This window comes from Chlamydotis macqueenii, chromosome 10 (genome assembly GCF_036417535.1).
Source record: "Chlamydotis macqueenii isolate bChlMac1 chromosome 10, bChlMac1.mat, whole genome shotgun sequence".
Taxonomy (NCBI): Eukaryota; Metazoa; Chordata; class Aves; order Otidiformes; family Otididae; genus Chlamydotis; species Chlamydotis macqueenii.
Window position 1 is genome coordinate 33,411 of NC_141565.1, and position 23,624 is coordinate 57,034.

At 55.8% G+C, this 23,624-nt stretch overlaps 3 protein-coding genes across 5 annotated transcripts; all 3 read left to right on the plus strand.

Moving 5' to 3' along the window:
- Window positions 1-6,188: 6,188 nt before the first annotated feature.
- On the plus strand, window positions 6,189-8,700 carry LOC104483651 (antigen-presenting glycoprotein CD1d). 2 transcript variants are annotated; one of them, XM_010125510.2, is made up of 6 exons: window positions 6,189-6,329; window positions 6,643-6,900; window positions 7,059-7,340; window positions 7,431-7,715; window positions 7,825-7,921; window positions 8,088-8,700. In XM_010125510.2, exons 1-6 carry the CDS (start codon window positions 6,248-6,250, stop codon window positions 8,146-8,148), a joined length of 1,065 nt encoding a protein of 354 aa, XP_010123812.1. In that variant the 5' UTR covers window positions 6,189-6,247; the 3' UTR covers window positions 8,149-8,700. The 2 variants fall into 2 exon arrangements, with proteins under 2 accessions (XP_010123812.1, XP_086611585.1); XM_086755459.1 differs by having other exon boundaries at window positions 7,059-7,715.
- A 2,326-nt stretch (window positions 8,701-11,026) lies between these two features.
- Window positions 11,027-14,502, plus strand: LOC104483650 (T-cell surface glycoprotein CD1b-3). 2 transcript variants are annotated; one of them, XM_010125509.2, is made up of 6 exons: window positions 11,027-11,155; window positions 12,465-12,725; window positions 13,285-13,566; window positions 13,673-13,957; window positions 14,079-14,175; window positions 14,316-14,502. In XM_010125509.2, exons 1-6 carry the CDS (start codon window positions 11,083-11,085, stop codon window positions 14,359-14,361), a joined length of 1,044 nt encoding a protein of 347 aa, XP_010123811.2. In that variant the 5' UTR covers window positions 11,027-11,082; the 3' UTR covers window positions 14,362-14,502. The 2 variants fall into 2 exon arrangements, with proteins under 2 accessions (XP_010123811.2, XP_086611417.1); XM_086755291.1 differs by having other exon boundaries at window positions 11,034-11,155; window positions 12,468-12,725.
- A 1,668-nt stretch (window positions 14,503-16,170) lies between these two features.
- On the plus strand, window positions 16,171-21,454 carry LOC104483652 (antigen-presenting glycoprotein CD1d-like). The gene is made up of 6 exons (XM_086755292.1): window positions 16,171-16,351; window positions 17,482-17,739; window positions 20,341-20,622; window positions 20,713-20,997; window positions 21,146-21,242; window positions 21,358-21,454. Exons 1-6 carry the CDS (start codon window positions 16,279-16,281, stop codon window positions 21,362-21,364), a joined length of 1,002 nt encoding a protein of 333 aa, XP_086611418.1. The 5' UTR covers window positions 16,171-16,278; the 3' UTR covers window positions 21,365-21,454.
- The last annotated feature ends 2,170 nt before the right edge of the window (window positions 21,455-23,624 follow it).

Below are 23,624 nucleotides of genomic sequence, written 5' to 3' on the forward strand. Positions count from 1 at the left end.
AAGGTGAAGGGCAGGAGGACAAGAAGGAGAACAGTGGTGGGGGCAACCGGGGAGGGGAGGGGAGTGTGAGTAAAGCGCCGACAGCCAATCAGAGCGGCCCACCGAGCAGAAGGCGGGGCGAACCAAAACGGAGGGACAAGCCAAGGGGGAGGGAACGGCCCGCCCACCAAGGAAGTAGGCGGCGCCCAACAAACAGGCATCAGAACCCGGAAGTAACCAGTCAGTCGAGTTCCGACTCCGGAACAGCTGCGAGCTGGGGCGAGCGGCTCGTAACCGATTCAGACTCAGAGGAGGAGGACACGAGGGTAAATAAAATTAAAAGCAAAAATATCCCCAGCCAAAATAAAAAGGAATCGCGAGGGGAAGGAATTCCTCTCACGGATTGGAGGGAAATAAAGATTGCCTGTGCGGATTGGGTCCCAACAGCCACGCTGGCATTCCCGGTCCGCGTGGCAGACGGGGGACAAAGGGTTTACTCGCCCCACCGTGGTTAACCACCCTGGTATCTACCCTGGGAGGGCCAGTCACAATGATCGTGTTAGCATTGATCTTCGGACCCTGTATATTAAACAGACTCGTGTTGTTTGTCAAGAGCCGGTTAGAGACGGTCAACATCATGTTAGTGGAACGCATGGAACACCGACAATTGCTTTAAGGTTCTGTTTGTTTAGAATTATCCCTAATCATTCCCCATTTACCATCCGCCCAGCGTGCCTTATACTCGCTATCACGAGATGATTACACAGTATTTTCAATCAAGTTTACTAACAGTATTAGGCTTGCCTTCGCTTTTACGCCTACTCACAAAGTGCCATTAATCGATCTTTTTAAGGTAACAACTATTTTAAGACATATATATTCTTTAAGATTGCTGTAAAACATAGAACAAGAACAGAATATTTTAACTAACTTAACTATACATTTAGTATGTTTTTATCCAAGATCACGGTGTATGTATTCTTGAACTGGATCCAAAGTGCATCTTTGTAGTTGCGGTACTAATTTATTGTGTTCTGTCATTGTAGATTTCTTTGTTCCCTTGTAGTGGGACCCCGATGGCCCTGAATGGTATCCTTTACACCGCGATACCTCTTGTAAACCTGTGTTTGTTCCAGAGTGCAAGTAAGTGCTGTAATGAAAAGTTGTGAGCAGTATTTAGCTGGAATTTCGAGTGTCCTAGGTGAGTAATGAGAGGGTTGTGTATGTGTACGCTGGAAAGAGGAAGTCGGACTAAGGGAAGAGAGGAAGTAGTCACCCATTCGGATTCTGGGGGAGTGGCAGCACCCCTCAAACTCTGGGGAAGGGGTGGTACAGCAACTGAGTTGCTGGACACGGAGTAAAGACAGGATCAGAGAATGAATCAGTAAATATGGGAGGAGGTCAGAGTGGAGGAACATTAAAGAAAAGCCCTTTAGGTTGTGTACTTGCTCACTGGAAAGATATCGTTGGGACTGGACATATGGAAAGTAAGAAGACCTCTACCCAGCAGTGGCGGATCCATATACCCTGTTGACTGTGATGACACCTGAACCACTTTGGCTTGCTGCTCTGGATTTGAAAGGATGCTTTTTTTCTTTTGCCTCCCTCTCCATGAGGCCAGTCAAAATCGTTTGCATTCGAACGGGAAAAGACTGTGATATTTTGATCAATTTAATTACGCATAGGGAGGGGGGAAATGTGGGTAGCTAGGGTCTGGCGACCGGAAGATATCGCGCTGTACGGAAAGATAGGGTCTCTCTCCTGATGACCAATAGCGGTCAGTTTGTGATGCAAGCAGACGGAAATAACGTTGTAAACCTAAGCTATATAAGGTCGTGTTACCCCTCAATAAACGCCATTTGCAGTCCACCACACTGATGTCAGCAAGCTGATGGACCGAGTGGCCTGGGGTTGGTCGCCGTGCCGTTCCTGAACCAGGTCGCCACGCCAACAAAGGCAACAAGGATAGAGTTAATATTCACCTGAGCTGGGTGGAGAACTGGAGCTGGTGGCCCCTCTAGCTGGGGCACCCAGCTGGTATAGGTTACTAATTAGCTAACAGCTGGGGTTAATTTACCCAAATGAGCCAAAGGGCCGTTCCATCCCATGTGACATCGTGCTCAGTATATAAGTGAGGAGGGTGCTGAGGGGAGCTTCCTGCTACTTGGGAGAAACTGGCTGTGGAGATTTGTTGTTAGTCATTATACTGTATTTGTATTCCATCACTGTTTTGTTTTCTTCTGTTATTGCTGTGAAATTTACTTTTTGTTCAATCTCAACCCACGTGGTTTTGCTGGTTTTTTTGTTTACCAGTTCTCCCTTCTGTCCCACTGGAGGGTGGGAGGAGTGAGAGAGAGACTGCTTAGTCTGGTCCTGATCAGGGCTGAACTACGACAGCTGTAAAAGGTGCTTTAGCTTTTGCTCTGGTGCTGGGATTGCTGGATTACTCCAAGTCCTTTGAACTATTTGTGCATGAGGACAAAGGAGTAGTCAGTGGAGTCCTTACTCAATGGCTAGGTCCACACCACTGCCCTGTGGTTTACTACACACCGCAACTGGGTCCTGTAGCAGCAGGGAATAATTCCTGTGTTAAAGCAATGGCAGTGACAGTGGATATCACAGAAAGCAGCAGACCGTTAGGTTCTGGGTCACCCAACAACCATGTATGTCCCCCATGAAGAATGGATTTATAAAAAACATGCTACACAAGCATTATTCCAACAAAGAGCGTGTCGTTATGATTTAATGATTTTAAATTTGGATATTACTTTAAAAAGATGTAATGTTTTGAATCCAGCAACTTTACTTCCTGTTTCTTCCAATGGTAAGCCACATCATGATTGTGCTGAGGTAGTGTGCCACTCCAGCCACTTATGGGAAGATCTGCAGGATCAGCCTCAAGAGAACTCAAATCTAAACCTTTTTGACGACGGATCTCCATACTACATGAATGGAAAACGACACATGGGGTATGCAGTGGTGAGAAACTTAGAGGTACTTGAAACAGAACCTCTACAGCCCTCGGTGAGTGCCCAAGGGGCTGAATTAACTGCATTAGCAAGAGCAGTCTGGTGCAGAAGTAATTGGTGGGTAACTATTTATACTGACTCTAAATCATAGAATCACAGACTGGTTTGGGTGGGAAGGGACCATTAAAGCCCATCCAGTCCAACCCCCCTGCAAGGAGCAGGGACATCTCCAAACAGATCACGTTGCTCAGAGCCCTGTCCAACCTGGCCTGGAATGTTTCCAGGGATGGGGCATCCACCACCTCTCTGGGCAACCCGAGCCAGTGCTCCACCACTCTCAGTGTAAAAATTTTCTTTCCTAATATCTAATCTATATCTACTTCCCTCTATTTAGAAACCATTACCCCTTGTCCTGTCACAACAGGCCCTGCTGAAGAGTTTCTCCCCGTCATTCCTGTAGATCCCCTTTGGAGTGTGTCATGCAATGGGTATTCTATGGAAAGAACAAGGAAGGATTCCTTACCTTGGTAGGGAAAAATTTTTCTAATGGGAGTTAAATCCGAATGTGGTTGGATGCTATTACCTTGCAAGGGAAATCACTATAGTACACTGTCCAGCTCACACCAAAGGATCCAGCAAAACTGAGGGGAATAATGAACTGGCACGTAAAGTAGCTAAAAGCTGCTGCCCGCCAACCTATGTGTGAGTGTACCACCGTAACAGCTCCCTCTACCAATGATTGCCCAGATATCAATAATCCAGCCCAAATAGATGCAGAGGTCACTCAGGAGGAACAGGCTTGGTGGGAAAACAGAGGCTGTGAAAGGTGAAACTGCAGTTTGGACTATTGGAGGAAAATCCATTTTACCAAGGAAATCTCATGACTTTGGCTAGGTGGTTTAATGATAAAACACATGGAGGGATGGCAGCAACTGTCAGGCAGATTGAGAGAATGTGGGCAGCCCCTGGAATACAGATGACAGTAAAAAGCATTGTTAGTTCTTGTCCCACATGTTGGAGGTTCTCCAATGCAAAGCCCAAACAGGAGTCTGGAATGTGGCCATGGGCATGCTTCCCATTTCAAAGACTGCCAATTGATTATGCCGACCTGCTTCCCGTGAGGGGGCTTAAGCACCTACTGGTAGTCGTGGATCATCTCTCAGGGGCTATGGAACACCGAGGACTCATTCTGAAGCAAAGGAAACAAGCAAGAAGGAAGAAGCAGCAGAGGAAAAGTTTAAGAAATAAAGAGTGGCTGAAAGAAATGGCTGTGGACTGAGCACAACCTCCCACAGTGCTGCCACCCACCGTATCAGAGGAAAGAACTGTAACTCGTGACGATAACGAGGGGAGTGGAGACTGGAAAGTGGGAAGGAGTGTCAGTGACAACACATGTAACCATGCCAAGGTGGCCCTGCCAGTAGGGATGTGGACATGGTGGTGGCATGGCCAGACATTCCCTGGGTGATGCTGAGGTGACCTGGTGGGGATGTGGGAGCGTTGGTGCCATTTTTGGGCCTGCCAGGCCACCACAACATCTCTACTTCTCCATGGGACAGCTCCACAGAAGGGAAGGGATTCGATATCTTTGTCTCCCCATGTCTGACTCGGTGTCATGTGGTGCCTGCAGTAGCCCGATATGGGCCTTCCCTGTGCCCGCACCACAGCAGGGGACACCCAAGATGAAGACATGGAACAGGGAAGCATGGTCCCAGCTGTGCTTGGAGGAGTCACATGGTGCTCTGCCACATTGCAGAGGGGATACCTTGGTCCTGGCTGTGTTTGGAGATTTTGAGCGTGTCCCACCTCAGACTTCCCCTTGGCGGTGGTTTCAGTTCTGCCTGCACCCCCAGGAAAGGGGAAGAGAAACTGCAGGGTGAGTGGAGGTGCCAGGGGACAGCCGGGGAGGAGCCGTGGGTAGGGGATAGTGTGTGAGTAAGGCCAGCTCTGGTCACCCCTTTGTCCCACCAGCACTGGACACTGGTGGCAATGGGGAGAGAGCAGGGGGATGGCCCCCACCATTCTGATTCCCATGCCCAGGGGGCACTTGAGGAGGGGGATAGGGTTCCCCACCAGAGGTGGTGGGAAGGAAAGGGGAGTGCCAGGCTGCAGCCCAGCCCCAGGTCCTCTCCTGGGGGAATTTATGGGAGAGTTGGTGCTCCCCAGCACTGTGGGATGCAGGGAAGCAGAAAGGCAGCTCCCAGGCCCCACGGCGTGGATTGAGCTCCATGGAGATGGGAAGGCTGTTCATCCACCGTGGCCTCCTGGAATGGGCTTCAGGGTGGGGGGGACCATGGTCCCCATCCCAGCTTGGGGATCCTGCCTGACCAAGTGCCGCTGCTCCAAGAGTCCAATAACTGCCCTGCAGCCCATCTCTCTCCTTGGGGACCATCACACTACAGCTACTCCATCCCATTCACTTCCCATGCCCAAGAAGAGCTCTTGGAGGAGCTGCTTCCACCAGCCCTGCCTGCACCCATCCCTAACCCCACAGCCATGGGCCATGTGGGAACTGCTAATCACCCCTTCCCCAGGGTCAGGCCAGTGGTGCTGCGGGATCAGGGGATACCGGATCATCATCAGCTCTCCTCACTCTCATCCCCCAGCGCCATCCATGGCTGTGATCTTCAGCCTCACGCCTGACCCAGCTCTGTTCCTGCTGGTTTACCACATCACTAGCTTCTACCCATGGCCCATCAACATGGCCTGGCTGTGGGACAGGAGGTGATAGAGAGGCATGGGGCCAGTGCATAGCCTGGGGGCATGGAGAGCAGGGTTCTTCTCCTCTGTGGGAAAGACAGCCATGTCGGGGTGGAGGAGGCAACACACAGCAGATGGAGATGTCTGTGCTACGCAGGGCCGGACATGCTGGGCACGAGTGGCAGCAAGGAACATTCCTGTTGGGGACAGTGGATGTAGCCCATGGCCAGGTGGCACCTCCACCTGTAATGGGGGTATAAAAAAGAGGTTGGGTCACCTACATTGCCCTAACTGACAAGGTGCTGTCACAGCCATGGGGCACCCCTCCTGCAGCCAGGAGAGGGCCTTGCTCCCACCCAAATTCCCCCAGCACTCACAGCCATACTCAGGGTGCCCCAGACCAGCCCACCCCAAGCGGGAATCTTGGGGCCCTCCCCAAAACCTCAGTGCCAGTCCCATTGGCTGCTAGGGCCACTAACAGCAGCGGAGCTGCCCAGGCAGAGCCACCCTGAGGAGAAGTGTGCACCCACGTCTCTCACAGCCCCTTCCTCCTGCTGCTGCAGCCACTACTGCACACTCAGGGCCTCGCTGCTGGCATCATGCAGCCCCCTCGCTGCTGCCTCTTCGTGCTCCTTCTCCTCTGCCTCCTCCTCGTCTCTGGGACATGGGCAGACCTGGAGGGTAAGTGAGAGCCCTGGCTCATCCACATCTGCTTCTGTGCCCCCATGGGTGAGGAAACTTCCTGCTCTCCACTCAGCTTGGGCACTTCCCTCCTCACCCCTCTGTGTCCTCTGACTCCACACATCCTCCCTGGCAGGGATGCAGCCACCCCAGGTGGGTGCAGGGGGTGGGACCTGGGGCTGCCAAGGATGCAGGTGGCTTATGGGTCCCCACAGGACCTTGCAACTCCAAGGACCTGTCTCTCAGCCCCTCTGCTTTCCCCAGCCCTCTCCGCCCACTCCCATCTCCCCCTGTCAACCCTTGTCTTGTGTAGAGTCCTTCACTATCCGGCTGCTCCAGACCTCTTCCTTCCAAAACACCACCTTCGTGGAAACAGAGGGGCTGGGCCTGCTGGAAGACATCGAACTCGGTTCTCTTGATAAGCACACCTGGACCATTCGCTTCCACCAGCCCTGGGTGCGCCCAGCCCTGCCCCGCAGTGACTGGGACACCATTCAGAACATGATCAAGATCTATTTGCAGAAGTTCACCCACCTGATCAATGAAGGTGCCATGCAGAGGGCTGTGCCCTGTGAGTATCCAGTCTTCTCAGTGTTCCCTCTCCAAACAGCATCTGGGAAGTCGGGAAGGACTCGGCAGTGCTGGTGCTGCACATGAGATGCTGACCACATCTGCAGGAAGGCAGTCCCAGACCCTCATGCAACCTCTCTCTCCTCTCTGCCCCTCCAGACCCTTTTGTGGCCCAATGTGTAGCAGGCTGTGAGCTCTTCCATAACATGACCTCCCGGTCCTTTGCCTATGTGGGCTACAACGGCCAGGACTTCCTGTACTTCAACGTGGGCAATGCCAGTTGGATCCTTTCCCAAGACACCAGCCTGTCACGGTACGTCCAGGCCATTCTCCAGAACTATACTGCCTTCAGCGAGCTGGTGGAAGTCCTCTTCAACGATACCTGCGTGGATGACATGGAGATGTTATTGCGCTACGGGAAGACAGTTCTGCAGAGACAAGGTGAGACCACCCCACCTCAAAGCCCCCCACACACTGGCCCCAAGTGGGGCCCCACCGAGGCTCCCTCACCCCTTGGCTCTTGCCTCCCAGAGCTGCCTGTGGCCACGGTCTTTGCCCGCACGCCCAGCCCAGACCAGCTTCTGCTGGTTTGCCACGTCACCGGCTTCTACCCGCGGCCCATCAGTGTGGACTGGCTGCGGGATGGCCAAGAGGTGCCGCCGGGCCCGGCGCTCAACACCAGTGCCATCCTGCCCAACGCCGACCTCACCTACCAGCTCCGCAGCATCCTGGCTGTGGACCCCCATGACGGGCACAGCTACGCCTGCCGCGTGCGCCACCGCAGCCTGGGCACCCGCATCCTCCTCATCCCGTGGGGTAGGTGCCACCCGTGGGGGTGGGGGTGAGGGTCCTGAGCTGCCCTGCCCCTTGGGATGGAGTAAAACCGGGAAAGCTCATGGCAGCTTCTGCTTGGTTTTTTTTGCAGGGAACTCTGAGGTGGTGCTGATCGCAGAGATCGGGGCTGGGCTGCTGGCAGCCATGGCCGTGGCTGCCATCACGACATTTTGTGTGTGGAGACGCAGGTGAGGCCCTTTCTGCCCTGCAGAGCCCCAGTGGGAGAGGAGGGGAGGAAATGCCCCAGGGGATTGCTGCACTTAGCAGTGATGCTCCTGCTCCAGCCCTGGCTGTCTGCACCCCCATGAAGTATCTTCCATGGTGTACCCATGAGCCATCCCCTTCTCATTTCAGAAAGCACCAGCAAATGGGGGAAACAGAGTCCAGGAACTCCATCCTCAGCAAAGAAGCTTAGCCCAGAAGGGAGCCAACAGCCCCCGTTTCCTTCCGCTACCCTCCCAGGGACAAAAACTTGACCTTTTTTCTGCTTCGACAAAATTCTGGCCACTGCTGAGCACAAGATGAACTCAACTCAGAGACGGAGTGGGGAAACCACAGGGGCTCCTGACCTGCTTCAACTTGCTAAGCAGATAAGGAGGAAGTCTGAGACCTCCTCACTCGTTATGCACGATCACCTCTTGCCTCGTGGCACTGTCCCCTCTGCCCACTGAGGCTCCTTAGGGCACCCCGATGCCCAGCGGCAATTTCTCCCAAGTCTGGTACAATAACACATTTATGAGTAGGCGGTAAGCTGTGCCCTTCTACTGTTGCTTTCTAGGACTTTTGCCTGAAAGCTGCCGTATTCCAGAATTATTTGTGCTGAGACTGAACTGTTCCACGCAGACTAACAGCGCCTGGCCACAAACCGTTTTGCAAAGTGCTGATTAACATTGAAACTTTGACGCAATCTGTGGGAGCTGCAGATGTGTGTAAAATTAAATTAAAACATTCCTGTTTCCACCGAGAACACATGCCTTTTTTGGGATTTGGATGGGCTCGGGGAGGTTTTGATCGGCTGCAAATGGAAACTGGAGCACTGCTGAATTATTGGTGCTAACTGCAGGAAACACCAAAGCAAAAAAAAAAAAAAAAAAAAAAGAAATAGTAATAGTGTGTTTGTGTGTACATAAACATGTTCTTATGTATTTAATGGAAATAAGCAGGTGTGCACATGGGGTTAAAGTGCCCCCAGCCTCCCAATTAAGGAGGAGAAGGAAGCCAGTCTCCTATCGGAGATGGCAGAGTTCAGACAGATGTAGGAAGGAATTTGGTTTGTGCTCCCAATCGACCACACACTTGAATGTGTGGCTTTGAAAGGGTTGGTTTCACAGGACAACTTGCTGGCAGAGTTTCACAGGAAGAGACTCGGGCAGCCATGTGCGAGCCAACTATCAGCTGAGTCAGAAGAAAACACGGCAGGCCTGTGGCCACATCCACCGCAACTCCGCCGGGGATGGTTCTTCCCTGGCCAAACCCTGCGAACCTCAACGCTGTGGTTCCGCAGGCTGGATTGAATTTCCTTGACAGCCGGCATCACCTGTCAGCACCATGGGGCTCAAGGATCTCGCTGCAGGAGGAGCGATGCTGCGTCTCTCCCAGCTCTTGCTGAGCTAGAATGAAACTTTCAGCTGCAGGCACCTGAGGGGACTGTGAGGACCAGTGGCCACCTGGGAGGACTGTAAGAACCAATGTCACCTGAGGGGACTGTGAGGTCTGTGTGGATGAACAGCCCCCTGCCTGTTTGGGTCATTTGCTGACCAAAGGAAGTGACAATATTAAGGAAGAAGCTGAGACCTCTGCTACAGCAAGTAAGATAGTGCAAAAAAAAAAAAAACAAACCCAACAAACATGAGGACAGGTACATTCAATAGAAATGAGGAAAAGCTAAAGCAGAAATTCTGGTCCACTGCAACAGTAGGTGACATCTGGAGACAATTCAGAGGGGTTGAAGGCATCACATGCACGCGCACAAGCCAGAGACCTGCTAACGGCCTATCAGCTGCTCAGCAAGAAGTGATCAACAGTCAACTTAGGGGGGACCCTGAGGACAAACGGTCACCTCATAGGACTGTGTGGACAAATGTCCTCCTGTCCCTTTCCCTCACTGGCTGCCCCATGGTTGTGCTTTGACATCCCACCAGCCAAACACTCTTCTCTGACCCTGGCACTGGTGGCCCTGCCAGGAGGGATGCGGACATGGTGGTGGCACGGCCGGACATTCCCTGGGTGATGCCGAGGTGACCTGATGGGGATGTGGGAGCGTTGATGCCATTTTTGGGCCTGCCAGGCCACCACACCATCTCTACTTCTCCATGGGACAGCTCCACAGAAGGGAAGGGGGTTGGGGTTTGGAGGGTACCAGGGCACACCCGCTCAAACTTCCCCTTGGCAGTGGTTTCAGTTCTGTCTTCGCCCCCAACATGAGCACCCCCAGGAAAGGGGAAGAGAAACTGCAGGGGGAGGAGAGGCACCAGGGTACAGCCGGGGAGGAGCCGTGGGTGGGAGACAGTGTGGGGGTAAGGCCAGCTCTGGTGACCCCTTTGTCCCACCAGCACTGGACACTGGTGGCAATGGGGAGAGAGCAGGGGGATGACCCTCACCATTCCTGTTCCCACACCCAGGGGAGCAGTTGGGGGATGGGGTTCCCCACCACAGACGATGGGAAGGCAAGGGGAGTGCCAGGCTGCAGCCCGGTCCCAGGCCCTCTCCCGGAGGCGTTTATGGGACAGCTGGAGCTCCCCAGTGCTGTTTCTGCAGGCATGGGCTGGGGGGAAGTTGCTGGTCACCTCCTCCTTGGAGAGCCCCATCCCCAGGGATAGGCAGGTGGAGCCTCAGCTGGAGGTGCCGAGGAAGGGCCCAAAGCAGCTCTTCTCCCCACGCGGGGCTGAGAGGATGCCGGCCATCTTTCTCTAGTCAGGGCTGAAACCCAAATGCCGTTGTCACCTCCACTGGAGCTGGTGCATCCCACAAGAGTGGGGATAGGAGCGAGGTAGCATGGGTGGGGAGGGGGAGTTATGGGGACCCAGCTCGGGTCCTTAAGCACCTGTTTTCTCCTCGTGCCCTTTCCTGCGCCTCCCTTTTCCTGCCTCTCCTCCTGGCTGGGCTCTTCTCAGCCCCAGCCTGTCGCAGCACTTCATGCTCAAGGCACACTTTCAGCTTCCTCCCTCCCACGCATCCCCAACCCCCAGCTGGGGACCTCTGGGACCCTCCCTGACACATCCGCACTGGTCCCATTGGCGGAAAGCCACCGCCTTGACTGCTGGGCTGGGTTGAAGCGTTGGACTCCACGGGCGCTTCCTCCTCCTGCAGTCACTGCTGCTGCTGCTGCTTCAGCCTTGCCGCATGCACCATGCAGGCCCCTCACCTCCTCCTCTTCCTCTTTCTCCCCTTCCTCCTCCCCGGGATTTGGGCAGACCCAGAGGGTAAGTGGGAGCCCTGGCTCACCCCAACCACTCTCACTCCCCTGTCAGAGAATCCCACAGGTTCCTCGGGGGAGGCATGGCCAGGCCACTGTCCCCTGCATGGCGGGGATGATCCCCAGCATCAAAAGGCCACCCCCCACCGCGCAGCACCCAAAGGTGCCCTGCCCCTGCCCACCCTCTCTGTTCCTGCCTCCAGCTCAGGGCTTCATGCCCCGCCGGCTCCAGCACAGGGTCTCAGGTACCCAAGCAGAAGTGGAGCCAGGGGTCTCCAGCCAGGCCTGGGGTGTTGGGGTTCTCCCAGAGATGCCTTCCTTCTGCAGGGAGCCCGTGGGCGCCAGGGAGGTCTCAGTTCCATGTGGGGCTGTGGGCCCCCTCCAGCAGCCCCATGTTTGTTGGGGAGCTGCACCTGCAAGAGGATGTTTCAAGTGCTGCCATCGCACAGAGCGTTTCACCACAACCCCTTGAGACCTCACGTTTCCGGGGCAGGCAGTGGCAGACATTGGAACGCAAAATTGGTCTCTGGGCTGGGCTACTCCCCTGTCCTTGTCAGGATTCAGTCTCCTTGAGCTCCCGATTCCCAAGAGCCCCTAAACCTGGACGAAATGCCCTTACCCCTCCTGCATCCTCTGTGTCCTCTGTGCTGTGTGCAGGTCTCTGGCAGATCCAGGTCCTGGCACGAGTTAATCTTCTGGGGGAAGCATCACCCCAAACAAGAACCAAGGTGCCCCCCATCATCTGCTCTGCACAGCCAGACAGCAGGCACTGGGCAGGAGAAAGAACAAGGTGCCTAAAATGCTGTACGGGAGAGAAATACTCCCTTGAAAGTAAAACAGAGAAGGAAAAAGAGCAGTGAGGGCAGAGGAAGTTCAGACAGGAAAGCAACCCTGAGCGGGTGAGGAGGTGGGAGTCCAGCAAAGACATGGCTGGGGAGTTGCCCAGTCAGGGCCAGGTGCAGGCTACTGGGGATCCCCGTGGTGTGGGGTGAAGAGTGTAGAATCATAAACGGTTTGGGTTGGAAGGGACTGTTAAAGGGACTGTTAAACTGTTAAATCCAGTCCAACCCCCCTGCAAGGAGCAGGGACATCTCCAACCAGATCAGGTTGCCCAGAGCCCTGTCCAACCTGGCCTGGAATGTTTCCAGAGATGGGGCATCCACCGCCTCTCTGGGCAACCTGGGCCAGTGTTCCACCACCCTCAGTGTAAAAAAAAAGTCTTCTTTCTATCTAGTCTAAATCCCCTGTTTCCCCTCCAGGCCCACCACTCATCTCCTCTTTCCTGCAGCCCTTCCCATCCTCATCCTCTTTCCCAGCAGAGACACAGGTTTTCCAGGTGCTCCAGACCAGCTTCCTCGCCAACATCAGCTCTGCCGAAGTGTCCGGGCTGGGTCTCCTGGGGGACGTGCCCATCTTTGCACTGGATCCTGACAACTGGAGCATCTACTTCCACTGGCCCTGGGCTCGCCAGGCCGTAGTCAAGGGTGATATAGAGAAGGTAATGTCTCAGTCCAAAATTGCGCTGCGCAATATGATCCGATACATGCACGAAATGGCCCAGAAGGAACACCGGGACTGTGAGTATGGGGACAACCCCAGCCAGAGCCCCAGCCCCTTTCCCCGGGTTCCAGCTGTGCTCTTCTTCCCATCAGGGTGGCACTTGGGGGGTCTCATAGGGTACAGCAGCTCCTGACAGGGTAATGGGCAATGCTGTGGCAGACGGGGCACATGGCTAGCAGGGGCAGGAGGGCAGCGCACCGAAAACACCCCTCAGTGCTTCTGCCATCTGGCACAGGGGAACCCCTCTGCACACTGAGGAGCTGCTGTCAAATTTACCAGGGCTGCAGGACCTGCACAGCACAGATCAGGGAAAGAGAAAGTTGGGGGCAAATATTTTTTGGGGGGACAGCATTCTGTTTGAGTAACTGCCCCGTACTGACTGGCCCTGTATCCTCCCTGGCGTTCCAAGGGGACTGAGGGCTTGCAGGGTGTCCTGGAGCTTCCTGAAGCATGGCCCCATGCCCTGCTGCCCATTGCCCATCACACTCATGCACTCACCTCCAGCCACATCCTGCCTCGTGCCACCCATGGTCCCACACACTCACAGGACCTCTCCACCGGTTCTGCCCTTGGCAGACCCATTGGTGGTCCAGGTCCGTGTGGGCTGTGTGCTGCACCCCAACAGGACAAGCTGGAGCTTCCTGGATGTCGGGGAGGGCGGCAGAGACTTCATAGCTTTCACGGTGGAAAGGCAATGCTGGGAGCCCCGGCAGCCATCCCCACTAGCAGAGATGGTCAGCAAGCTCCTCACCAAAAATAAGTCCATCACGGGGGTCCTGGAGCACCTCTTGTCCATCTCCTGCCAGAGCTTCATCCTCACCCTGTACAAGTATGGGCATGAAACTCTGGAAAAACAAGGTGAGACCACCCTGACCCTGGCACAGCCAGCCAAAAGCCCTCCACACACTGGGGCCAGGCAGTGCCCCACTGGGGCTCCCCTCACCCCTTGCCTCTCACCCCCTAGAGACACCCGTGGCCACGGTCTTTGCCCGCACGCCCAGCTCAGCCCAGCTTCTGCTGGTTTGCCGTGTCACTGGCTTCTACCCGCGGCCCATCAGCGTGGACTGGCTGCGGGATGGCCAGGAGGTGCCGCCGGGCCCGGCGCTCAACACCAGCGCCATCCTGCCCAACGCCGACCTCACCTACCAGCTCCGCAGCGTCCTGGCCGTGACGCCCCATGACGGGCACAGCTACGCCTGCCGCGTGCGCCACCGCAGCCTGGGCACCCGCATCCTCCTCATCCCGTGGGGTAGGTGCCACCCATGGGGATGGGGCACAGGGTGCAGGTAGTGGCCACTGGCCCTGCGAAGGGCAGCTCCTGCCTGGTGCTGCCACGCTCACACGGCCGCCGCCTTCTCTCCATGTCCTAGAGAACCGCAGCACAGCTCCAACCATCGGCATCGCCATCGCAGTGCTGGTCCTCGTGGCCATAGCCTCTGCCGGGGCATTTTGGTGGTGGAAGCGCAGGTGAGGTCTCCCTGCCACCCTCTGCTCTCAGGTTTATGGGCAGATGGGTTGTGCCAGGGATTGCAGGGTTGCAGCAGCAGCAGCTCTGCAGGATGAACTCCCCCTCCCCGAGCGTGGCTCACCATGGCCCCCCCTTGCAGGAAAGGTGACGAGGCCACATGGGAGACCCAGGAATACATCATTTGACACCTGGCTGCCCACCCAGCAACAAGCTTCCTCATCGGCAGCTCTCCTTGCTCATCTTGTCTCCCATCTCTGACCCATGAGCACCAACAGGGGTTTGCTCTGGAAAACCACAGCATTAAACAGCTACAAACTTCCCCAGCCGCGTGTGGCTCCTGTGGCTCTCACTCTCTTCCCCCTCATGAGGTTCCCCTGGGAAACCCCCCAGCACACTGCAGAGCACCCACATTGCAGCCAGGAAGACTCTCCCTTTTCCTGGATACTGACCCATCTCTCCTGGCATGTCAGGAAAAGCAATTCCTCCACCAACCTCTCCCACATCTCAGCATCTCCGTGGCCAGTGTCTGTCCCTGGCAGAAGGGCAGTGACAACCTGGGGCTAGCCCAGTGTGGGGCTGCTGAGTGGGATACGGGATGGGGCAGGCCACAAACCACGGATGGAGGGATTTGAGTTGTTTCACTGGGGAGAGAAGGGGAAGGGAGGACCCCTTGGCGAGGACATCGCCAATCCGCTGATGCCTGGAGACGTTTTGAGCAGGTGTGAAGCCGCTCCAGCTCCAGTGCTGATCTCACCCTCTGTCCCGGATGGTTTTGGGTTGGGATCTCCTCCAGTCCTGCCCCCATGCCTGACTCCTGCCCCTGCAAAAGCTGGAGGGATGGGAGACAGTCACCGTCCCAATATGCCTGACAGCCATGAAAGAGCCATGCTGAGGCTCTGGGGGACTGTGCCTTTGAGCAATGTGCCCCCAAGAAGGGTAGTGTGGTGGGTTGACCTTAGCTGGCTGTCAGGAGCCCACCAAGCCACTCCATCACTCCCCCTCCTCAACAGGACAAGGGGGAGAAAATATGACAAAATTCTCATGGGTGGAGATAAGGGCAGGGAGATCACTCAACAATTACCATCAGGGACAAAACAGACTCAGCTTGTTCTTCATGAACTGCCCCAGCACGGGTATTTTTCACAGGGTGCAGTCCTTCAGGAATGGTCTGCTCTAGCACCGGTCCCCCATGGGGTCACAAGTCCTGCCAGAAGACCTGCTCCAGCATGAGCTCCTCTCCACAGGGTCACAGGTCCTGCCAGGAGCCTGCTCCAGCACGGGCTCTCCATGGGGTCACAGCCTCCTTTGGTTATCCACTTGCTCTGGCATGGGGTCCTCCATGGGCTGCTCTACTGTGGTTCTTCACCACGGGCTGCATGGGCACCACCTCTGCTCCAGTACCTGGAGCATCTCCTCTGCTTTCTTCACTGCCTTTGGCATCTCCGTAGTGGTTTCTCTCACATATTCTCAATTCTCTCTCCCAGCTGCTGTTGTGCAGCAGTTTTTACCCCTTCTTAAACGTGTTATCATAGAGGCACTACCAACATTCCTGGCTGGCTCAGCCTTGACCAGCGGCGTGTCCATCCTGAAGTTGGCTGGAGCTCTGTCTGTTGGACACAGGGGTGGCTTCTGGCATTTTCTCATAGAAGCCACCCCTGCAGGCCTCCTGCTACCAAAATCTCATCACGTAAACCCAATACTCAGACAGGCGTCTACAGAGTAAACCCCTGGGGATTACCACGGGAGGAGGTGAAGGCCACCACGGGCTGGGCTCAGCCTACATCTCCTCGGGTGCCAGGGCGCTGCTGCGGCAGGAGGGATGCCTGCTGCAGCCGGGAGCTGTGACATCATGCTCACCCCATTTCCCCTGGCACTCGCAGTGGCTGGCCAGAGCAGTCCAGCCCTCCATCAGCCACACCATCTTCCCCTGGGGAGCACACTTGGGCAGGCCCTCCCCAAAACCTCAGCACCAGCCTCATTGGCTGCTGGGGCCACCTCGGCTGCTCAGGCAGAGCAGCCCTGGGGAGAAGCGTTGGGTCACGGCTCTTGTGGCCCCTTCCTCCTCCTGCTACACTCGCTCCTGCACACTTGCTGCAGGCACCATGCAGCCCACTCGCTTCCTCCTCCTCTTCCTTTTCCTCCTCCTCCTCCCTGGGACATGGGCAGATCCAGAGGGTAAGTAGGAGCCCTGGCTCACCCCACCTGCTCCCGTCCCTGTACTGCAGGACCCCACAGAGGTGGCAGGGGGTGGGCACAGACAGGCCACTGTCCCGATCACCAAGGGACCACCCCACAGCACCCCACCCCATCCCTGCCCACTTGCTTGGGGTTCCTTGCCCCACACCGTCCTGCCCAGCCTAGCACTACTAGCACTGGGGTTCGGGCACCTGAGCAGCCAAGGGGCAAGGGGTCCCTCAGCCAGGCCTGGGGTGCTGGGCTGCCCCCAAAGACGCCTTCCTCCCGCAGGGAGCCTGCAGGCAGCAGGGGTTCTCAACCCACGGCACAACGGCCCTGCACTGGGCTCCAACCCCTTGAGTAGGTCTTGGGCACCACGCTCAGCCTGCAGGATCATTTCTCCTGCAATCGAAGGGTCCCTTGGATCCTCTGCATTCTCCAACTGTGAAACAATGCTGGAAGGTTCCTCCTGCAGCTACAAGGAGCCTTCACCTGCATCCCCAGCCCATGTTTCCCATTCTGAGGGCAGGCGCTCACTGCGCCCTGGCCAGGGGGGCACCCACGGCTCCAAAACAGGCTTCACTCTGCCTTCCTTACTACTGGAGCCTCATTCAGCACTGCAGCATCGAACTCAGTCTCCTGCCTCCTGTTAGGGTTTGCTCTCAAGCAGTGCCCGGGAGCCCCTAAACTGGAGTGAAATGCCCCTCCTTCCCAGCCCCCTCAGCCCCTGCACTGTGCGCAGGTCTCCAGTGGATCCGGTTCTGGCAGAACTGCTCCTTGCCAGGGGAAGCATTGTTCCAAATCAGCACCAAAGCTCCCCCCTGCCATCCCTTCCACATGGCTAAGTGACAGCTCCCAGAAGGTCGCATTGGGATGGTGGATGGCTAGAGGAAGGAAAGTAGAGGAGAACCAGGGAGAGGCTCAGAGAGGCTGTGGAAGGAAACTGCAAACTGTGTGAAACCAGGGGATTTTCCCTCACCCTAGCCTTCTGCCCCATCTCGCCCTGCCTGTCCCCAGGGACAATGCAAGCCACCCTTCCTCCCAGGGCCGCCCACCAACACTGGAGCTGGCAGTCCCCTGACCTCCTCCTTCATCCTCACACATCCCAATGCTGCTGCTTCTCCCCACAGGCTCTTATGAACTCCACATTTTCCAAACTTTCATCTTCTATAACACCAGCTTTGTGGACATTTCGTCCTGGGCCACCCTAGAGGATATCATCTTTGCTACCCTGCAGGAAGCCACCCAGAACATCCTCTACCTCTACCCATGGGTCTACCCATCCCTGCCTGCAGCAGAGTGGAAGAACCTGCTAAATCTGTTCAGGGTCTACATGCACCACTTCGTCCTGTCCATGTCCAGAGACGCCACACTCTACCAGATACCCTGTGAGTACCACATGCTCAGCACCTCCTCACCCAAGCCAGGGAGCTGTGAGAAGGAGCTCAGAGCCACCACTAACAGCTTTCCCAAACCACGGCTTGCGGGAGGGCAGGGAATGGGCCTCATTCTGCACTAGCAAGACCCTCCAGATTGCCTTGTCCTGTGCAGAGGTGACATGGGGCCATCCTGGTCCCCAGCACAAAACTTGGCCACATTTATCTCCACTTATGCCCTCACACCAGCCCCATCCTTCTTGCTCTCTGGGCACCCTAAATCCCACCAGAGAAGTAACCTGAGGGGAGGACACTGGGCAGAGTACCACTGTCCTACTCACCCACACCCCACGTCTCATCACTCCGCTAAAGCAGTGCTTCCTGCTTTGCCACAGCTCCTGGCTCTGCTGTGGGCAGAGGCAGCTCGAGGACAATGAGCTACAGAGCTCAGCACAGGTTTCTCACTCCCAGTGTTCCCACTTGGCGTAAAGCAGTGCAGTGACATAGGAGACTAGGATATAGGATATAGAATATAGAATATAGAATATAGAATAGAATAATTTAGTTCAGTTGGAAGGGACCTACAATGATCATCTAGTCAACTGCCTGACCACTTCAGGGCTGACCAAAAGTTAAAGGAAATTATTAAGGGCATTGTCCAAATGCCTCTTAAACACTGACAGGCTTGGGGCATCAAACACCTCTGAAAAGAAAAGTTTCGTCATGTCAAGTCTGAACCTGCCCTGAGGCGGCTTTGACCCATTCCCATGCATCCTGTCCCAGGGAGAAGAGCTCAGCACCTCCCTCTCCACATCCCCTCCTCAGAAAGCTGTAGAGAGCAATGAGATCGCTCCTCAGCCTCCTTTTCTCCAAACTAGACAAGCCCAGAGTTCTCAGCCGCTCCTCGGAGGACTTCCAGCCCTTTCGCCAGCTTTGTTGCCCTCCTCTGGACACATTCCAGTACCTTCCCATCCTTCTTAATTGGTGGGGCCCAGAACTGCACACAGTGCTCAAGGTGAGGCCACATCAATGCTGAATACAGAGGGAGGTAGATTTAGATGAGATATCAGGAAAAAATTGGCCTAGAGAGATAGTGGATGCCCCATCCCTGGAAACATTCCAGGCCAGGTTGGACAGGGCTCTGAGCAACCTGATCTGGTTGGAGATGTCCCTGCTCCTTGCAGGGGGGTTGGACTGGATGGGCTTTAACAGTCCCTTCCAACCCAAACCATTCTTTGATTTGATGATAATCCCCTCTCTTGACCAGCTGGTTATGCTGTGTTTGATGCCCCCCAGGATGCGTTTTTGCTCTCCTGGCTGCCAGGGCACACTACTGTCTCCTATTGAGCCTGCTGCCGACCAGCATCCCCAGATCCCTTTCTGCAGAGCTGCTCTTCATCCACTGCCCTCCCAGTTTGTATTTGTGTGCAGTGTTTCTCCATCGCAGGTGCTGAGTCTGGCGATTGTTCTTGTTACATCATCTTGCCGCTGATGGTTGCCCAGTGCTCCAGTCTACCTAGATCCCTCTGTAAGGCCTCTTGTCCCTCAAGACAATCAACAGCACCTCCCAGTTTTGTATCATCAGCAAACTTGCTAATGGTGCATTCAACTCCTGCACCCAGCTCATGGATGGAAATATTGAACAGCACTGGCCCTAGGACTGAGCCCTGAGGAGCACCACCAGCCAGATGTAGCCCCATTCACTACAACCCTTTGAGCTCTGCCCTTCAGCCAGTTCTTTGCTCAGCACACCATGAACCCCCTCACCTCACAGCTGGACAGCTTGTCCAGAAGAATATAACCTTCTACCTCATCATAGAAGGATATCAAATTAGTTACAAGACTTTCCCTCCGTGAACAGGTTGACTGTGCCTGATGATTTCATTGTCCTTTAAATGCCTTTCAATAGCACCCAGTATGATCTTCTCCGTTAATTTCTCTAGGTACTGAGGTTAGACTAACAGGTCTGAGGTTTTCTGGGTCTTCCCTCACACCCTTGTTGTAAATTGGAATAACATTAGCTAGCTTGCAGTCAGCTGGGACCTCCCCAGACTCCCAAGACCTTTGCTAGATGATCAAAGAGGTGTCCTGCCATAACTTCCACTAGCTTCTTCAGTACTCTGGGATGAATCCCCTCAGACCCCGTGGACTTGTGAATAGTCCACGATACAGCTGATACAGCTGGTCCCTTACAATTTCGGTGTCCACAAACAGTCACTGTTCCCGCAGTCATGGTCCTCTAGCTCAGAGGACCGGGCAGCCTGAGGTCTATCAGTATTATTAAAGACCGAGGTAAAAAAAAAAAGCATTGAATGCCTCCGCTTTTTCTTCATCCCTCTTTGTCAGGTGATCATCCTCAACAAGGATTGGTTCAATGTTTCCTTTAGATCTCCTCTTGCTATTAACGTACTTTAAAAAGCCTTTCTTATTGTCTAACCCAACACTGGCCAGTTTCAACTCTAATTGAGCTTTGATCTTTTGTGTCTTCTCCCTGGAGAGAATGATGTGAGGTGCAGAGGGAAAGGGGAAAGGGCTGTGCTCAAAGAAGTGGGTACAATCCTGGGCTCCAGCTCCAGCTGCACTCGTGATGCCCATCGTCCCGTCCCCCCCCAGACCCTTTTGTGTTCCAGTGCTTTACCGGTTGCGACTTATATCCCAATGGCTCCTATACAAAATTCTACCACCTCGCCTACAACGGCCACGACTTCCTCAGCTTCGACGTGGACAGGAGTCACTGGGAGAGGCAGCAGGACAGTGAGCTGGCGGTGCAAGTTGTGAAGCAGTACAGCAACTTTCTCGGTTTCTCTGAGACCCTGCAGGACCTTCTCAATGTCACCTGTGTTGACCACATGAAGAAATTCATCAAGTATGGGAGGGCAACTTTGGAGAGACAAGGTGAGATGACCCCACCTCAAAGTCCCCCACACACTGGCCCCAAGTGGGGCCCCACCGAGGCTCCCTCACCCCTTGGCTCTCACCCCCCAGAGCTGCCTGTGGCCACGGTCTTCGCCCGCACGCCTGGCCCAGACCAGCTCCTGCTGGTTTGCCACGTCACCGGCTTCTACCCACAGCCCATCAGTGTGGACTGGCTGCAGGATGGCCAAGAGGTGCCGCCGGGCCCGGCGCTCAACACCAGTGCCATCCTGCCCAACGCCGACCTCACCTACCAGCTCCGCAGCGTCCTGGCCGTGACCCCCCATGACGGGCACAGCTACGCCTGCCGCGTGCGCCACCGCAGCCTGGGCACCCGCATCCTCCTCGTCCCGTGGGGTAGGTGCCACCCGTGGGGCACAGGATGCAGGGTGGGAGGAAAGGCTCCTGGCCTCATGCAGGTGCTTGGAGGATGGTGGGTCAGGCTGCGATGGCAGCTCCAGCCATGGCCTCCTGTCTGTCTGCAACCTCTCTCTCTCTCCTCCAGGCACATCCAAGGCAAATGTGGGTGTCAGCATCACCATCATGGTGCTGCTAATCATGGCTGCAGCCCTCGCTGTGGCCATCTGGTACTACAAGTGCAGGTGAGGTCTCATCCTCACCCAGCTGCACCAGCCCCATCGGCTCCAGGCTGTGGTGGGTGAGAGCTGGCCAGGGCTGTCTGCCCTTCTCCAGCCTCACTCACCTCCTCTCCTGCAGGATCTGAGAGCATGGGACGCACGACACCACGGATGCCCCGGGGCCACACTGGCCCCCCAACATCTCGCTGATAATAAACCACTTATTAATACCCCCACGCATGCGGGAACTCCTGGTGTGCCTTGCCCATGGCTTCATGCGGCTCTTGCCTACCCCAGGACAATCTTCCCCCGACCAGCCCTTCCAGGGGGATGTCAGCACTTCTGCACCAGATCCCAGTCCCTGGGACCAGGGGATGGGGACAAACAGGCATGGGGCCAGCACGCAGCTTGGGGGCACGGAGAGCCCAGCCACGCGGCCAGCTGTGGGAACGGGAGTTGCCTCCCCCGTGGGAAATACAGCCACACTGGGGCAAACCCGCCCGTTTCGGTGCTGGGGACAGGGATGTCTGTGCCACGCAGGGCCGGGCTCTCTGGGCACGCGTGGCAGCAAAGGACGTTCCCATCAGGGACAGCGGATGCAGCCCATGGCCAGGCAGCACCTCCACCTGCACTGGGGTAGAAAAGAGGGGTCGGGTCACCCGCATGGCCCCAGGTGTCAGGGTGCTGCCATGGCCATGGAGGACCCCACCAGCAGCCGGGGGGACAGCATCGCTCCCACCCAAGTTCCCCCAGCGCTCGTGGCCACAAGGCCAGGATGCCCCAGCCAAACCTTCCCGTCCGCCTGGGTGACCCCCTGCGCCTGTGACCCCCTCACCTGCACACACAGGTGCTCACCCTCGCACCCCTCCTCATCCCCCTTCCCACGCTGTCCCTACCCCATCCCTCTCCCCTTCTCCTACCCTCACTGTCCCTCCCTCTCCCCACACATCCCCAGCCCTGGCACTGGCCCCCTTCCTCATCCCAAATGGCCCCTTCCCTGTTCCCCTTCCACAGCCTCACCTGTCCCTCTTCTGTCCCCACGGGTCCCCCTTCCTCCTCCCCTCAGGCCTGCCCCAGAACCCCCCCAGATCCCTCCCACCGGCCTCAGCCAAACCTCAGCCCCTCCTGTCAAGAACTTCCCAGGGCTTCACCCAGTCCCCTCCAACCCCCCCACCCCCAGCACCTGGGGGCCATGGATGATCCAAGGGGGATTCCCATCCCAGTCCTGGCCAGGACCATCCTCTCAGCTGGAGCCCTTCAGCCACCAACTCCAAAGACCCCTTCCAGGCCCATGCCCTGCCCTGCCCCATGTCACCCCACTGCCATGGCATCACCCCGTGGTGCCCAGGGCTAGGGGGGCAGCATTTCAATGCCGGGGGTCCCCAAGCCGAGGCCTGTGAGGCTGCAGCACCTCATTGTCCATCCTCTGTCCCATACCCCAGTATCCTCTGCCAGATAAGGGTGAAGGCAGCAGACGTGCCTTTGGATCTGCAGGGAGGGCCTCCCTTCCCAAGGAGCCCCTGCTCCCGCATGGGGACCCTCTCCTTCCCCATGCAGGACGCGGACCCTTGGAGATGAGACCAGCAGCATCTGGTCCCTGGCGCTCACACATGTGCTCAGCAAGCTTGACACATAGTCAATATGTGATAATTTAAACATCCCTCTTGAACATGCCCAGCACAGGGTCCTCCAGTGCTTCCAAAAGGATGTCCCAGGACTTCACTTCTTTTACTGTCACATGATGAAAAAAAATACTCTGGAAAAAGGCAAGACTTCAAAAATAACTTCTCTCTGAAGACCACAGTGCTTCTTTGAGCCTTTTCCTCCAGCCCCTGCCAGTCAAAGGGCTGATGTACGGAGTCGGGCTGTGATGGAGCTGCAGGAGCACCCCCACATGCAGACATAGTGGCTGTGGCAGGGCTGGGGCTGTACCCTCCGCGTTTTTGGAGGCTGTGCTTAGCCCAGGAGCAGCAGTGCATCTCTAGGACCCTAGCATACAGCATCCTTCCCAGCCCAGGAGCAGAAGTAGTGCTTGAGGAGCCTTGTACAGCATGCCAATCAACGAGGAGAGAAGCAGTGAAGTCCTGTCCTTTTTCTCAAGCCAAGGAGGCAATTTCACCGGGAGGTAGCTCTCCTTAGCAGCTGCAGATAGCTGTCAGCTGTCTGAAAAACATCTTTTGAGGGGTGAGCTGATTGTTTTGTACGCACTAATGCAGGGCACAAAGAAAGGATGTTTGTCTTGTCTGAAAGAATGGCTGGAGAAATGCCACTCACATGGTCCAGGTGTGATCTTGGTGTTTATCTTGGGAAGTCTCCAAGCAGATGGGATGTGCTGGAGCTGCATTCTTCCCACTATTGCTCAGGGAGGGCTCCACATAGTCATGAGGACCTGGAGAGCAGATGTCT

Coding starts and splice junctions, on each gene's coding strand:
- LOC104483651 (XM_086755459.1), top strand. CDS start 6,248: ATGCAGCCCCCTCGCTGCTGCCTCTTCGTGCTCCTTCTCCTCTGCCTC. Junction 6,330..6,642: donor GACATGGGCAGACCTGGAGG/GTAAGTGAGAGC, acceptor TGTCTTGTGTAG/AGTCCTTCACTATCCGGCTG. Junction 7,922..8,087: donor TTTTGTGTGTGGAGACGCAG/GTGAGGCCCTTT, acceptor TTCTCATTTCAG/AAAGCACCAGCAAATGGGGG.
- LOC104483650 (XM_010125509.2), top strand. CDS start 11,083: ATGCAGGCCCCTCACCTCCTCCTCTTCCTCTTTCTCCCCTTCCTCCTC. Junction 12,726..13,284: donor CCAGAAGGAACACCGGGACT/GTGAGTATGGGG, acceptor TGCCCTTGGCAG/ACCCATTGGTGGTCCAGGTC. Junction 13,567..13,672: donor TGAAACTCTGGAAAAACAAG/GTGAGACCACCC, acceptor CTCACCCCCTAG/AGACACCCGTGGCCACGGTC.
- LOC104483652 (XM_086755292.1), top strand. CDS start 16,279: ATGCAGCCCACTCGCTTCCTCCTCCTCTTCCTTTTCCTCCTCCTCCTC. Junction 16,352..17,481: donor GACATGGGCAGATCCAGAGG/GTAAGTAGGAGC, acceptor TTCTCCCCACAG/GCTCTTATGAACTCCACATT. Junction 20,998..21,145: donor CATCCTCCTCGTCCCGTGGG/GTAGGTGCCACC, acceptor TCTCTCCTCCAG/GCACATCCAAGGCAAATGTG.